This window comes from Cyprinodon tularosa, unplaced genomic scaffold (assembly GCF_016077235.1).
Source record: "Cyprinodon tularosa strain WSP-4 unplaced genomic scaffold, ASM1607723v1 ctg879, whole genome shotgun sequence".
In the NCBI taxonomy this organism is placed as follows: domain Eukaryota; kingdom Metazoa; phylum Chordata; class Actinopteri; order Cyprinodontiformes; family Cyprinodontidae; genus Cyprinodon; species Cyprinodon tularosa.
Window position 1 is genome coordinate 42,003 of NW_024039650.1, and position 14,332 is coordinate 56,334.

Sequence of the window (14,332 nt, forward strand, 5' to 3'; positions counted from 1 at the left end):
TTTTCTTCTGTGAAAAGGGTTCAAATACTGCCGTTATTGACAAAAACACATGAAAAACGAAACAAAAAGAAAATAAAAAGGTTAAAAAGGAACACAAAAAAAGCAAAAACTCTTGAGAGACCACATTCACCAATGTTTGTTACCTGAAGTGCAGTGCAGCTTGTCACATTTATGTCTGTTTTGAGGGAAAACAAGTGCACAAAAGAAACTGCTTTTTTCATACTAAACTAAATCAGAGCAACATAAACCTATCAAGAAACGCAAAAATAATTTGAAGTTTACAGCTTTAAAGGGAACAGTACACCATAAAGTGGCTATTTGCTCAAAGTATTTCCCAACAGCAAACCCTTAATCATGTCTGCAAACAGAGTTCGGCTCATTTTATCCACCTGAACCAGATGCAAGAACTTTTGGGACCAGAAATGAGTCTAAATGTGTTTTAATAAAAAAAAAGGACCAATGGGATTTATAGTTCTTATATTTCAATCCTTTTAGAAAGAATTTAATTCAACATGGATCCTCCTATCAGTACTGAAATGAACACTGGGTATAAAACCAAATATAAAAAAACTAATATGAATTTAATTCATGCTTTGGCCTCTTTAAGACGTCAGCACCAAACACGACCAAATGGAAATAAGAAAATCCTCAAACCTGGCTCCTCCTTCATCTCTACACTTTGAAATATAAAACGTCTTTCATAGAAAAATAATTTGGTCACAATCCATAAAAAAATACTAGTTAACAGGAGAAAAATTTAACCTTTAAGTTCTTTATGTATAATATGTTATTTCTATATACAATTCATTCAATTTAAAATTCATTTGTTAGGATGTCCTTGAGTAAAAACATGATTGTTTGACAGTATTAAGACAAAATCATTAAAATAAAGATTGAATATTAATATGAAAATTCTGAAACAGCTATTAGTTACATAAACCTTTATTTTTAACTTTATGTTAGAGGCTTAAACACAAGTAGAACCAGACTGCATGAGCTGGTTAATTAGTCAAACTACCTGGTTAGATTAGATTGGCTGCAATCGGCTGCTTAACAGACCGACTGGGGTTATGAAGCCGTGTTATTTTGATCAAATGGAAATGGACGTTGCTGCTTTGGATTTGATTGTAATTTTTCTGTATTTCAGGAAAAGTTTGGATCAAAGGTGTTGCATCAGGTCTAAATGGGTTTAAATGATTTAATACAAAGCTGCTTGGTTTCCCTCTGAGCAAAGATCCACATCATAAAACCTGTTCAGTTATTGCGTTACTCTACTTTGCCAACTAATTTTTTTAATTTAGAAAAAAAAATACGGAGTAGAAGTAAAAGTAACTGTGATACTGCAATGGTGAAAACATTTAAAAATACTTTATATTGTGACATTTAGCCGCTCTATGCAAGTTAACAAACATTAACCAACGTGGGTTCCGTGTAAATAAGAGGAAATTTATACTGGCTACATGTAAAGAAAAAATAACACTGTTCAATGGCACTTTTAACAGCACACAGGTCTTGCATAAGGCTGGAGGCATCGGGGTGGAGCAGGAAACGACCTGATCCTTCACATACACTTTAACTTCACATATAAGCTGATAACACTGACATGGAAAATAATGTCAAACCGAAAGCAGGAGAAGCTTGGTAGGTTGAGCGTGTGTGTTTCGGACCCGTAGCCGAGCCTGGAGGCAGACGTCTGCTCTGAAACATCCGGCCCATCCAAGCTTCGCTGGGCTGCAAAACAGAAGCACTGATGCTGGCTTTGAGGTTGTGACCTTTCCTTCCCTGATAGGACTAAATTTGGTTATGGCAAAAAGAAGCCGACTTCTCACACCCAGGCACCCCCTGTCCCGTCCCGCCCCGCCCACAACCCCGTCCCCAGGAATACCACGTTTTCCTTAAGGCTAACAGTTGGAACTGAAAACAAACATAAAGCTAGCTAGCAAAGACTAACACTAACACAGACAACATCTGGCCAGCTAGCGCACATATATAACACTGACGGGCATACGATGCATGAGGCATGTATCCGTAGGTAAACTAGGAATACTGTAGTGCAGAGGTTTTTTTTGTTCGTAGAACTCAATTCAATACTGATTTAGGAAAATTCATTGGCAATAAAAAGGTATAGAAATCTTTCTTTTTACAGGTTAAAATGTTTTTCAGGAACAGGAACAAGTTAGTAACACTGACTGGCTGAGGAAAAAGAAAACAAAAAACAAAAAAAACCCTGGGAAGTCTCAGTAACAAGTCTAACAGAATGATAGATAGTACTACTTCAAATCTGAACTTCTATAAACACTTTAAAACATGAATAATTCATTTTTCACAAATAGAAAAGTCACTGTATTGTTTTTTTTTTTCTGTTTATGTTCAGGCACACCTGGGTTTTTGTACACAGTAGTGGACCGTTAAGATTAGGCAACTTCCGAGACTTGCTGCTTCTTGACGTGGTTTATGTCTAAAAAGACTTTGATGACAACAAATCCGAGGCCGTCGTTTCCTTCATTTGTTTGTCGCCTCTTCCTCCGACAGTTCGCTGCTGTCCATGAGCTCCCTGATTGCTTTGTCCCTCTCTACTTCAGTCTGCCCCTTTCTTCTTTCCTGCACCTCCAGATTCCTCCGTTTCATGTTTTTTCTCCAACGTGTTGCCCTCCATGTGTTCGTTCGCCAACTCCACTTCTACCACATCGCAAAACAAATCCTGCGCATGCCCAGTCTCAACCTCTTCGTCCTCCTCGTCATCAAAGTTACCTTCATAGATCTCGCACTCACCGTCATCCACCTGTACCACCCGGATGTCGTCCACACACATGGCCTCTTCGTCCTCATCCTCACTCTCCCTCTCGTCTGAGTCCATTTGGGATTGTGGGGTGGTGGTGCGGCTGTCTGACAGAGCTCCTCCGCTGGGGCTGCTCAGATCCAGCTGACCTCTCAGTGACTCCAACCTGGAGCTCAGGGTCGACCAGTCCTTCTTGCAGTGGGAGTAGCGGTGGTTCATGTGTTGAGAGTAGGAGCCCGAGTGAGAGAAGCGCTTTCCACATTTGTCACACTGGTAGGGTTTCTCACCGGAGTGCAGCCTGGAGTGTTCGATCAGGTGGTGTTTGTGTTTGAAAGCTTTATTGCAGATGGTGCATTCGTGGGGCCGTTTTCCTGCAGGAAAAACAAGAGAGAAATGTTGAAAACACCAATGGTTTTAAAAGGGTTAAAAGCTAAAATGGTGAAATACATTTTCAGCACTTTTGTTCATCGTGGTTTCAATTCATTTCCTGCAACATTTAAAAGAAAGATAAACTTGATATTACTTTGTATTGAATAATTATTTTAATGCAAACTTGAAAAACCTTCAGATTTTGTATGTTTGGGGGAGTGTTGACCTAGCGGTTAGAGCAGTGCACTTGTGCTACTTCACTACTGTACTTAAGTATATTTTGGAGTACTTTATACTTTCCAAGAGTATACATTTTTGTTGAGAACTTTCACTTTTACCTCACTACATTTACGAACTTAATTGCATACTTTTACTCCAATACATGTTCAATGTTTGGTTTAGTTACTAAGTAAAAAAAACAAAACCAAAAAAAAAAAACAAATGAGAGAGCGAGAGAAACGCAAGTGTTTTGGTGTTTTGACCCCACCTACTGACTACAAAGTCGGGTCTTGCCTGGGCTTGTTCATCAGCACCAATAGGATACGCCTGTTTCGCAAAGCCAGTCTAAATTTATCCTATATTGTTTATATTATTTTAAGTGAATTTAACTTTCAAAGTTTACCAAAATGTAAATTCAAACTGCACATCTATTTTTACAGTAATTCTTATACTTATGTACAAGCCATTTCAGATACTTTAAGACTTTTAGTGGAGTAACATTTCAGTCAGTGACTTGGACTTTTACCAAAGTCATATTTTGGAGAGGTACTTATACTTTTACTTGACTCTGACAACTTTACAACACTGGACTCCACTGTGGAGATTTTTTTTTCTTGAACTGAGCATGTGAGACACTTTTCCAAAGGAAACAATACCATTTACATTTAAAATAGAAAGAAACAACTGCAGTTTTTTTTTCAAGTCCATAAAATCTGATGGTGCATTCACACCGAATGCATTGTGGGCATCAAAGCATCTGTTTTACATGCAAAGTCTATTGGGGACCGTGCGCAGGGGTCCAGCGGTGCGTCTGAGCATCAGGAGCAGTGGATAAGAGTGTTTAATGCTGGAGTTCAATAATTTTAACTTTTTACCAACCAGGAAAGTTTATCTAGGAAATAAATACATATAAAGGGGTTAAACTCCAAAGGTTTAAAAAAAGAAACAAAAAGAAAAAAACGGGAGAACTGATTGGTATGTACAAGGAAAAGAGAGCGAGCTCTGATCATTGTTTAATTTACTAAAACATTTTACTGAAATTAACTAAAAATGTTAAAACCTGCTGAAGAAAAATATTCGATTGTATATTATGGTACTTGCTAGCCTAGATAACTAGCCCCACCCGCCAGCGGCAAAAATCATTTTTGCCTGTGATTGGTCTAGCCTCGATCAATGCCCCAGGCCCTAGAACTGGCGGGCCAATCACAACGCAGATATGCGTTTTGAGTATTTGGATGCAAAGTGGGCGGGGTTTTAAGGGCATGACGACAAAGTTGCGCAGAGTTTGAGAAAGCACAACAAGGAAGACGGCGACAACTATTGAACAGTTCTCGTTTGACTCAGCTTTGGAATCAGTTTTGGAAGGATTAGACTTTGGGTTTTCGTTGAAACGTGAGCAGAAAGAGGCTCTGCTCTCATTTGTTTTTAAGGACGGATTCGCCATTTTACCGTCAGGCTATGTACGTTTTTACCCCACACTTAAGAACTTTATATTCACTTCCAGCCACTACGAACGGCGGAGGGAAATCCCCCACAGGCGGGCCGCATCAGAGAGTCTTCAGTGGGGATTTCCAGAGCTGCCAGCCAGTAGAGAAGGACCTCGCTGCAGCAAACAGAAAGGGGCGGGGACGGACCTTTCCGTCAGTCCCATACCTTATTTGGAAATGGGACTATTGCATTCCGGAAATGAAGGGGGCGCTATTTTCATAATCACTAGTATAAATGCCTTAAAGACGCGGGGTTAAGAGGAAAGGAAGAAGAAAGAAAGAAGTTTGAAAAGTTTTTGCACTGGTGTTCGGCACACGATCCAGAATGCAAAACCCACAAAATCAACAAAAGGTAATTTTACCTTCTTAAAATTTTTTTCACATAGTAAATTAATACGCTTTTCTAGATTCAGTTTTTTAAGAAAACCTTCAATTTGTCCTTTTTAAAAGGTCCAGAGAAGAACTACAAAAGGAGAGAAAGCGGAAAAAAGTTAATGAGAGGGCAAAATGTGAGGTAAGCTGTAGCTAAAATTCATCACTTTGTTGTTTTAAGTCATAGAATTTGTATTATGTCCATTTTTTTAAGTCTGAAAGAAAATCAGTATAGAAGAATTAAAAGGGTTGAAGCAGTTTTGATGTTATTTGGACTTGCATTCATCTTTCACTTAGAACATATCTGTATTTTTACAGACTCTGTGTGCTGATGACCACACCTATGCCAAAGGAGCCGAGGCACAAATTGAGGTTCATTTTTTAAATTTACACATAACTAGTAATTTTGATTTGTGTATCTTTATGTGCAAATGAGACTAAAACCCTAAATGATTTTTTTTTTTTATTAAAATTCATTATTTGGACAACTTTTTTTTATATCATTAGAGATGAAAGGATAAGATACTGAGAGATATAAAGTATTAATTATTGTTTAATGCTCTTCACCATGCAGGTAGAAAGGATACCGCCAATCTTACAGGTAAGATTCATTCATAATCATATGTATCATCCATTCTTCCTGTATTACACTCTTGCAATGCACCTGTTTTTTATTTTGTTTGTTTTTTTATTTTCAGATGCGGAGGAGAGGAGAGTACCCTCGTTACTACTGTGATGGCATACCTGGACTTTGCCCTGAGTGCCAACATTGAATTCAAAGAAAATATAAGTTGCTTTCCACAATCTGTCACATATTGTTAGTTTTTTTGTGACATGCCATTTGAAATCGTTTCTGATAAAGAATATTTACCTTTTGACTTGTGCAGTCCTCCTTTTTCATAATGTGTTCTTTCAATATTATTTACATTTTTGAAAGTTCCTTTTGTTGTAGCTCAGTTGATTTACATCATTTAGTTTTCATAGAAATGGTGTCGTTTCCACAAAGTTACATTGTGGCTGTAATTTGTTGGAGAGACAGTAGAACCAATAAAGTAGTTGTAAATATATTGTAACAGCGTTGTTTAACAATTGGAAAATTTTAAATGCAAGCAAAGCTAATAACTTGCAATATACAATGTTTCCTATACATTTTTGAACAATGACTGGAATCAATACAAATTTTCTTTACAAACCTGACATACAGACAAGTTGTTTATGTTTTAACAGTTAGAATCAACTTGTTTTATGTAATAAAAAATAAGTTGCAGAAACATATTGTTCAGATACAAACATAAGATTAAACGAGCAAAGCGAAGGTGTAATCAGGGTGGAGGTGATGGAAGCTCAGGTGAGGAGCAGTTGCACACATCAAGCTGGACTTTATGAAGGGTGAAGGACTTGAGACCGGCGCCGTTAGGCTGGGAGGGAGGCACCTGAGCAGGTGATTGGCTGAGCAGGTGAGATGAAGACAGACTTTATTCAAAAAGGTTTTCATGTAGAAAAAAGATCATTCTCTCTGGTGGTTACCAGTACAGTGTCTACTGCCGGGATCAGAAAGTTGAAGATTATTGCCAAATGAACTTTCTAAAACCTACTTTCTGTGCGAGTCTTTCCAGGTTGAAGCTACATTTAAGGTTTTAATTAATCACTTTGGGTTTTGCTACAATTGGATATTCATGTTTTTGGAGTGCAGTTCATGAATTTATTGCAATTGATAAAATTAATATGGTATTTCTAAATGGAATAGTGGGACACCAGTCAGTTTACTAGTTGAGCTGGAGTCATTATAGGAGATAATAATTGAGCCAGGTCACCTGCAACCAAGTATATTCTAGTTACCGAATGGCACTTGTTAAAAGTTCAAAAGTCCTTTGGTTTGTTTGTAAATTATATTCACAATGAGAATAATAAGAAAAAAATATTTGGCAAATAAACAACAAAAGTGCACCGTGAATGGACGTACTAAGTTGGCCAAAATTGTCGACTAAATGTTTTACAGACCAAACCTCTTTTCCATCTAGTTCTTATTAAATAAGCCAAAGGCTATTATATTTTAGATTTTAACTTATTTATTTTAAGAGTACCGTTCACAACATCAAAATATATTATTTGAACTTCAGCACCAGCATGTATTTGTTTATATCTGTTTTCTTAATCAGCGATGGACTGGGGATCTGTCCAGGGTCAGCAGCCTTCATGACCCCACTTGAGGATAATTCATAAAAATTAATGGATGGATAAATGTGCTCTTAATGTAATGTACATTTGTCTCCAAAATATTGATTTTATCTTATTTTTTATGACTTTTGTTAGAGATATATAGGGTGTAAGGATAGATAAATACATCTCCATAATGATTCCTTATTGTTGCTTATTTTAGATTGTTTGTTACTAAGATAATTTTAAATAAAGATTTCAAAATAAAAAAGGGACATATCACGTGAAAGACATGCCACGTGACATATCACGTTTTGTAGCCTTTTCTTTACTGTTTAATTAGTATTTTTAATGTTGAAAGTGTTCTTGGGTGTTTTGAAAGGCGTTGTCAAATAAAATACGTTATTATTATTATAATTATTATGAAACGGTCGGTACAGAAAATAGTGTCACTAGCGCCTCCGTCAGTTCCGGAATGAAATGGTCCCATTTCCATATAAGGTATGAGACTGACAGTGGTCCGTCCCCGCCCCTTTCTGTTTGCTGCAGCGAAGTGTACTTCAGCCAGTACGCTGGAGGTCTGGCGCTCCGAACTAGAAGTATAGGATCATAATCCTGATGAACTGACTGCACAGAGAATGCTTGGAGGTGGACTTTCTCACTTAAAAACATCTTAAAACTATTCTTCAAACTTATCAAAGTAAATAAAGCCAATCTGCCCTCTAGCTTGTTATGACAGTAAGGAGCAGATAAACAACTAGAGTTTAGAGGCGTCACAGCAACTACACCAGTGTTTGATTTTTTAACACCCAGATCGCGTTCGTTGTGAATGCACCACTATCATTTTACTTTAAGGGTAAAAGCACTAAATCCATTGGCAGATTATCTTATTTACAAATTAAAATTAAGGGTTCATTCTCTTATCTTAAGGAATCTATTTTTGCAGTTTTAAAACAAAATCTATAATTTCCTCTGTATCAGAGAGGAGAACACAACTTTTTGTTGGTTTGTAACATAAACTCTAAAAGAACAGCTTTAAAGGCCATGCCATGTTCTACATGCTCTCAAAGTTAGCTGTTTTAATGGAAAATAAAAAGTCGTTTTTAGGATGGCGCCTTAAGAGTTAAGGTTGGTCCATTTTGAATGTAAAGTGAATCTCAGTGTGAGGGAATACCTGTGTGTTCATATTTGTGTCTGAGCAGCGAGCTGCCTTTCTGGAAGACCTTGGAGCACAGATCACAGGGATAAACGCCGTTTTCCAGACGTCGTTTCTTGGTCTCTTGCTCCTCTGCCGAGGAGGCGCCGTCTGTGTTGCTCTCTGAACGTTTCTCCTGCAGAACAAAACACAGTTCCTACATAACCCCACAGAAGTTTCTGTTTGCACACAAGATCCAACTAAAAGCTACAGCAGGACCAACCTTATGGCCGTTTAGTACAACAGTCTTGGCTCCAGTGGCGTTGCCGGTGTTAGCAGCGTAGGTGTAGGTGAGCTGAGGGATGAGGATGGTTCGTTTTGTGTTGGTGTTGATGGCACTGAGGCAGCCCACTGTTCCCTGACCTGCGATGGCCACTAGGGTTGGCAGCTGGGCAGCAGTGACGATGTTGACAGGATTACTGCTCTGAGGTGTGGTAACGTAGACCGTCTGACCGTCCTTCCTCAAGCAGGTCAGGTTCAGTGGCTGCTCTTCCTGCTTCACAACAGGCGTGTTTTTGTTTTCTAATGGTGTAACATCATGTTTGGGAAGAGACAGGTCCAGAGGCTCTGCCTGGGAGTCCACTTCCTCTGGGTCTTCTGGCTCACTTTTGACAATAACAAGATCCCCACTGAGAGACGGGGAGTCCAACGGGGAGCTGATGGGTGGCAGAACTTTGTCTGATTCCTCCTGGGTGATGTTCTCCTTGTCATCCGAGGTGTCCTCCGAGTTGGAATTTGTGGTTTTAGTCTCTTTTGGGGGATCCGCCTCCTCAGTGCAACATGTACTCGTGTTTTTCCCAGAGTTCATCTTGATAAACCACTTCCTGACCACTTCCACAGGAATACTGACGGACCTGGAGATTTTTGCTAGCTCATCTTCACTGGGATTGGCGTTGGAGGAGAAGTAAGTCTTGAGGAGCGAGAGGAGGTCGTCCACTGGCGGCTCCTCCAACATCACGCCGGCTTCGCTGAGCAGATCGGCAAAAGACGGGTCCAACGCCGCCGAGTCCACAGCCTCACCATTGGCTGCTTTGTGATGCTGCAGTAGATGCAGCGCCTCCAGGTTATCGGGGCAGTCATCACACAGTAAACAAGTACTGGCGCTGTTGGCTTTAGGTACTTTAGCGGACTCTGACTCTCTCCTAGCCTCTTCAGTTGCTGCCTCTGTCTGAATGTCTTTGATAGGCTCCGCTGCCGGGGTTTTCTTCACACTGAGGTCTGTCACCTCAGGTGTTTGAGGTCGATCTGGCTTTGTTTGGGCTGGGGTGGCAGCAGTTGCGGTGGTGACATCTGGAGCAGAGGGAGGGTTGTTTTTGATAAGGATTGGTGTGGGCAGGGTGGTAGCATTGGTGCCGGCTGCAGGACTGATGCTGTAGTTGATGATTATCTTGGTGGTACCGTCGTGATCTACAAAGGCCGGCAGGCTGATGATTTGCTGCTGTGGCTGCTGGACAACGATCCCCTGCTTCCCCTGTGCCACAACGCCATTGGCTGAACCCAGCACCTGGCGGAGCACATTTCCATCCATCGCCACCTTAAGCACGCTCTGCAGGTCATTCAGATTAATGCTGACCGGGGACATGAGGCCCACCGTTGGTACCACCATGGCCACGTTTGGAGGGAGGGCCGTTGCCGGCTGCACCGTCCCTCCGTTCACAACTCCATTACTCCCCGTCGGAGTTGCTGGTGCCGGCATGACCGGCTTACACTCGTATTCCACAGGTTCGGATTTGATCTGTGTGACGGGCAGCTGCTCCTGGAGGGGTTTGCTTTCAGTCTTTTCTTTGACAGCCACCCGTGCTGGAGCGATTGCAACAGGTTTAGTCTGAGTGCTTGGAGACGTGGTCTTAACCACCGTTACAGTCACACTGTTTGGAGTCGTTACACTCACACACTTCTTGCTACTGATGTGGGAGCTGTAGGAGCCAGAGTGGGAGAATCGCTTCTTGCAGTTTGAGCACTCGTATGGCTTCTCACCTGGAAGAGACAAAGATGGCAAATCATAAATTGGTAAAAGGTGTTTTAATGGAGGTTCTTAATTGTTCATTCAGCCATCAGTTGCCCTTTGATCCTGCTACTACTGGACTGGGACAAAATATTGGCCCAGATATTTTTGGTGCCAGTGGCAACTATAGTTGGATGAAAATAAATATCTCTGTTTATATTGATGTAAAGATGGCAAATATTGCAAAACAATCATTTTAAGCCTCTTTGAATGTCGGTTGCTAATGTTAATTCTTGGCTGCTTTAGCGGTGCAGATAAAGAGTTCATGCAAAGTGAAGAACTGTAAATGGTCAAATGTTTCAGCATTCATTAATACCAGGAGGAGGGTCGAAATTTGCATTTCTTACAAAACTATACTGATTTGAATAAAAAAACAATAGTTTAGTTCTCTTGCAAAAGTGGTTTTGCTTTCACATTCGACCTTGTAGTGATCAATAGATCTGTAAATGGAACGAGGGTCATGTTCATTTACAGATCCCCTGTTTCTGGAGCGAAAACACTCCAAGAGAAGAGCAAATCAAGTTGATGGCAACTTAAAAAGTTAAAGGGTCATTATCTTTCTTATTCAGTTGATTGGTTGCAACACGACATTACACTTATGTTGTTTTATATATTATTAAATGTGAATATGTCAACATTGTTTCACCTGATATGAAGACAATACATGCAGTAAAACAAATCCATAAAAACACACTATTCAGTCAAAATCTACAAAATGGCTCTACTCTGGTTCTGCTTCGGCTGGACAAAAAACGAATAAGCTAGTCTTTGATCGGTTCTTTCTTTCTGTCTCCGGTTTAAATAGATAAGTCGCTGCTACACAGTGGTACTGGGGAAAAAAACTGCAGCAGGAAGAAGTTTGTGTGTACCAATAAAAATAGCAACAAAAAAAAATGTTTTTTTTTTGTGGGCTACGTCTCAACCTGTAGAAATAAACAAAATAATTGCTCTTAAAAAAAAAACAGCTGAAGGGCTTAGTCTGCCTTCGATAGATTTGTCCAATCGCCCAATCTTACAGTCTACGACTACACTACCTATACAACTGTGAGCCTATAGCTCCATTTACATTAGCCTCTGAAAGCCCATCTGTGTTGAGCTTGTTTCCCTGCTGTCATTTGCAAACCACGCTAAGATGGTTCCTCGCCTCCTAGTGGCCATCTACAGTACTACTGCTCCCTAGAGGTAAACAAGCAAACCAACATGGAGGCGCCCGTAACATTCAAGAAGTTCGTTTAAGTTGTTTGCGGAGAGTCAGACAAAGAAGGCAGCCTTTGGTGAATTTACTTGACAGATTTGGCTTTTGGGAAGAGGATACGACAAACAATATCAATGAATCACAGCCGCAGGAAAAAACGATAGAGGTTGAGGTTCATTACACTGCTAAGCAGAATCATTACTGGAAATCGTGATGCACGGATGGGAAGCTAGTATTTTTCTGAATGTCTGAAGTTTCCTGATTACGAAGACTGACTGTAAGGAGATGACGCGGTCTGTTCACGCGCTCTTTGTTATCTGAGAACTATGCAAGAACGTAAAGGCGCCGAGCCCTACTGATGAACTAGTACCATTTTAGCGTTTTTCTGTTGTGTCTGGCACGGTCCGGTTCAGTTGTTCAATTCAATTCATTTCTGTTTATTTATATAGCGCCAATTCACAACACATGTCATCTCATTTACACAAAACAGTTACCTCGGTCACCGTGCTCGGGCCGATCTCGGCATGGTTTCAAAAGGTAAGTGTAAATGGGGCTTATGTAGCAATACGAAGAATCACATTGGTTTTTGGAATAAATATTAGATAGTGCTTTTTAAACCTCATCCCTGCCATTTAATATAAAGGTGCATCCATTTATATGACTCCATTTTCTTAATTCTGGCCGATACTTCGATGTAAATCTGTTCTTTTCCACAGATCTTTTCTACCTCTGCAAAGGACTGAAAACCAATGCTCTAAACATAGAAAAAGATTTTATCGTTTCACAGGTACTAACTAATGCCTTTCAGTAAGATGATATTAAAATGTTTAAAGAGTTTTGTGATCATATAACAACTGACTGCTAAAAGAAAAATCTGCACTGATCAAATCAGAATCAGTATTTTAGGCTTTTAAAAGATCCAGAATCAGTGATTAGCAAGAAACCTGCAACCGGTTCATATGTAATTAAATAAATTCCCCTTCTTTAAGGAGGAGTTGAAAAGAATCAGCCAGCATCACTTAGCAATAAGAGCTAAAGCGAACGTCGATTCCTGGGATCTTGTGAGCTCCTTACCACTGTGAATGCGCAGGTGTTCCTTTAGGTGGTGTTTGTATTTAAAGGCCTTTGAACATTCGGTACACTTGAACTTGCGGGTTCCTCCTGATCCCGCTGAGGACTGGGAAACGTGACGCTGGAAGAGAAAACAGACATGCTCAGAGAATCCGTTTGCATAAATATTTTTTTTTTTTCCTTTTTGTGATGCATTTCTGTATTTTTTATTAGTTAAAAGAAAAAAATACAGAATAAACTTGATGTGAAAGACGTGATGATTGAAATGATTAAATCCATGATGTGGCACATTGTTGGTTGATGCTGGACGTGTTTCACAAGGTATGAACCATTTGATTACTGATTAGCTGGCTTCAGATGAATGAGAAAGTGGGTTGAGCCTAAAGATGGTCGTACTTTGTCATGTCAGGCATTGATTGTTTGGACCTGGTCAGTCTATGTCTCAGTCAGGACAGAACAAAACTAATAAACATAGTTGATCCAAAAGTGGCCTGCAGTTTCTTTTAAGCATGTGTCAGATTATATCGGAGTGCATTTGCTGCATAATTACAGTTTATTGTGGGAGGAATCGAGATTTAAAATGATTAAATAACAATTACTGACTCATGAAAAGATCAAATCCTCCTGAAATTAGATGTTATTCATTTTCCAAGCTGCTTTCAGTCTCCCTGTGGCGTCCTGTGCCTTGTTAAAAGGTGCGAGTTGACAACTTGGGGCTGTGAGGTGTTACCTGCTCCCTGTTGCCTCGGTGGTGGCTCATGTGCCTCTCCAGCTGCGAGCGGTAGATGAAGGTGTAGCTGCACTGCGAGCAGCTGTAGTTGTCCTCACTGGTCTCGTGGCGATACTTAATGTGTTCCTTTAGCGAGGCGTTGCGTTTGTAGCCCCGAGAACAGTATGGGCAAATGTGCAACTGGGAGAAGCTGTCGGGCGTGCCTAATGAGAAGAAAACATGAAGTGAGACGTTCTTGAGGTTTGCCTTTCTTTATCTGATGAAGCAGCCTGTTCTTCTCTTTCCAGAAGAGCTGACAAACATTTTATTATGTCAACAATGCTCCAGCAAATTGGTGTCAAATATAAAATGGCTCATTTCTAGTTTTGCTTCTGCTAAAGCTGTAGTTTCCCTAAAAACAGAATTAGTTTTTCGTTAAAGTATACCCCATAATTAAATCACTGAAATCCCCTCTATTTCAAAATCAAAACATAAACTTGTCAGTTGGAAATCAGATTACTCTATAAGTGAGAAATAATTATGGTATTAGTTTGATCTCTGTTTTAAAATGTCGAAATTAGAGTGCATTAGAAGCACGCAATCTTTATGGATCTTAAAGATGCTTTCATTCATGGCTACTTACAAATAGACACAAGATTGCAGTTTATACAAAAAGTTAAATATAAGCTACTTGAACAGAAAACCAATAGTTATGTTCTTTTAGGAGGGACAGACTAAAAATAGAGCAGTCATAGATGGAGGTTCAGGAAGTTG

General features: G+C 39.8%; 1 protein-coding gene and 1 long non-coding RNA gene across 4 annotated transcripts in view; one reads left to right on the top strand and one right to left on the bottom strand.

The window, feature by feature from the left end:
- Positions 1-2,290: 2,290 nt before the first annotated feature.
- Positions 2,291-14,332, bottom strand: part of LOC119775563 (zinc finger E-box-binding homeobox 1-like) — a 92,553-nt gene continuing 80,511 nt past the window's right edge. For both annotated transcript variants that reach the window (XM_038273582.1, XM_038273583.1), the window contains exons 4-8: positions 13,580-13,782; positions 12,853-12,970; positions 8,802-10,555; positions 8,558-8,714; positions 2,291-3,150 (exon numbers count right to left, since the gene is read on the bottom strand). In XM_038273582.1, the coding sequence (XP_038129510.1) occupies positions 2,579-3,150; positions 8,558-8,714; positions 8,802-10,555; positions 12,853-12,970; positions 13,580-13,782 (2,804 nt within the window). In that variant the 3' untranslated portion in view covers positions 2,291-2,578. The remainder of the gene's footprint in view (positions 3,151-8,557; positions 8,715-8,801; positions 10,556-12,852; positions 12,971-13,579; positions 13,783-14,332) is intronic.
- On the top strand, positions 5,192-6,299 carry LOC119775564. Of its 2 annotated transcripts, XR_005279667.1 has the most exons (5): positions 5,192-5,206; positions 5,305-5,368; positions 5,545-5,598; positions 5,801-5,827; positions 5,925-6,299. It is a non-coding gene; the product is annotated as an uncharacterized LOC119775564 (long non-coding RNA). The 2 variants fall into 2 exon arrangements; XR_005279668.1 differs by lacking the exon at positions 5,192-5,206 and having other exon boundaries at positions 5,350-5,363.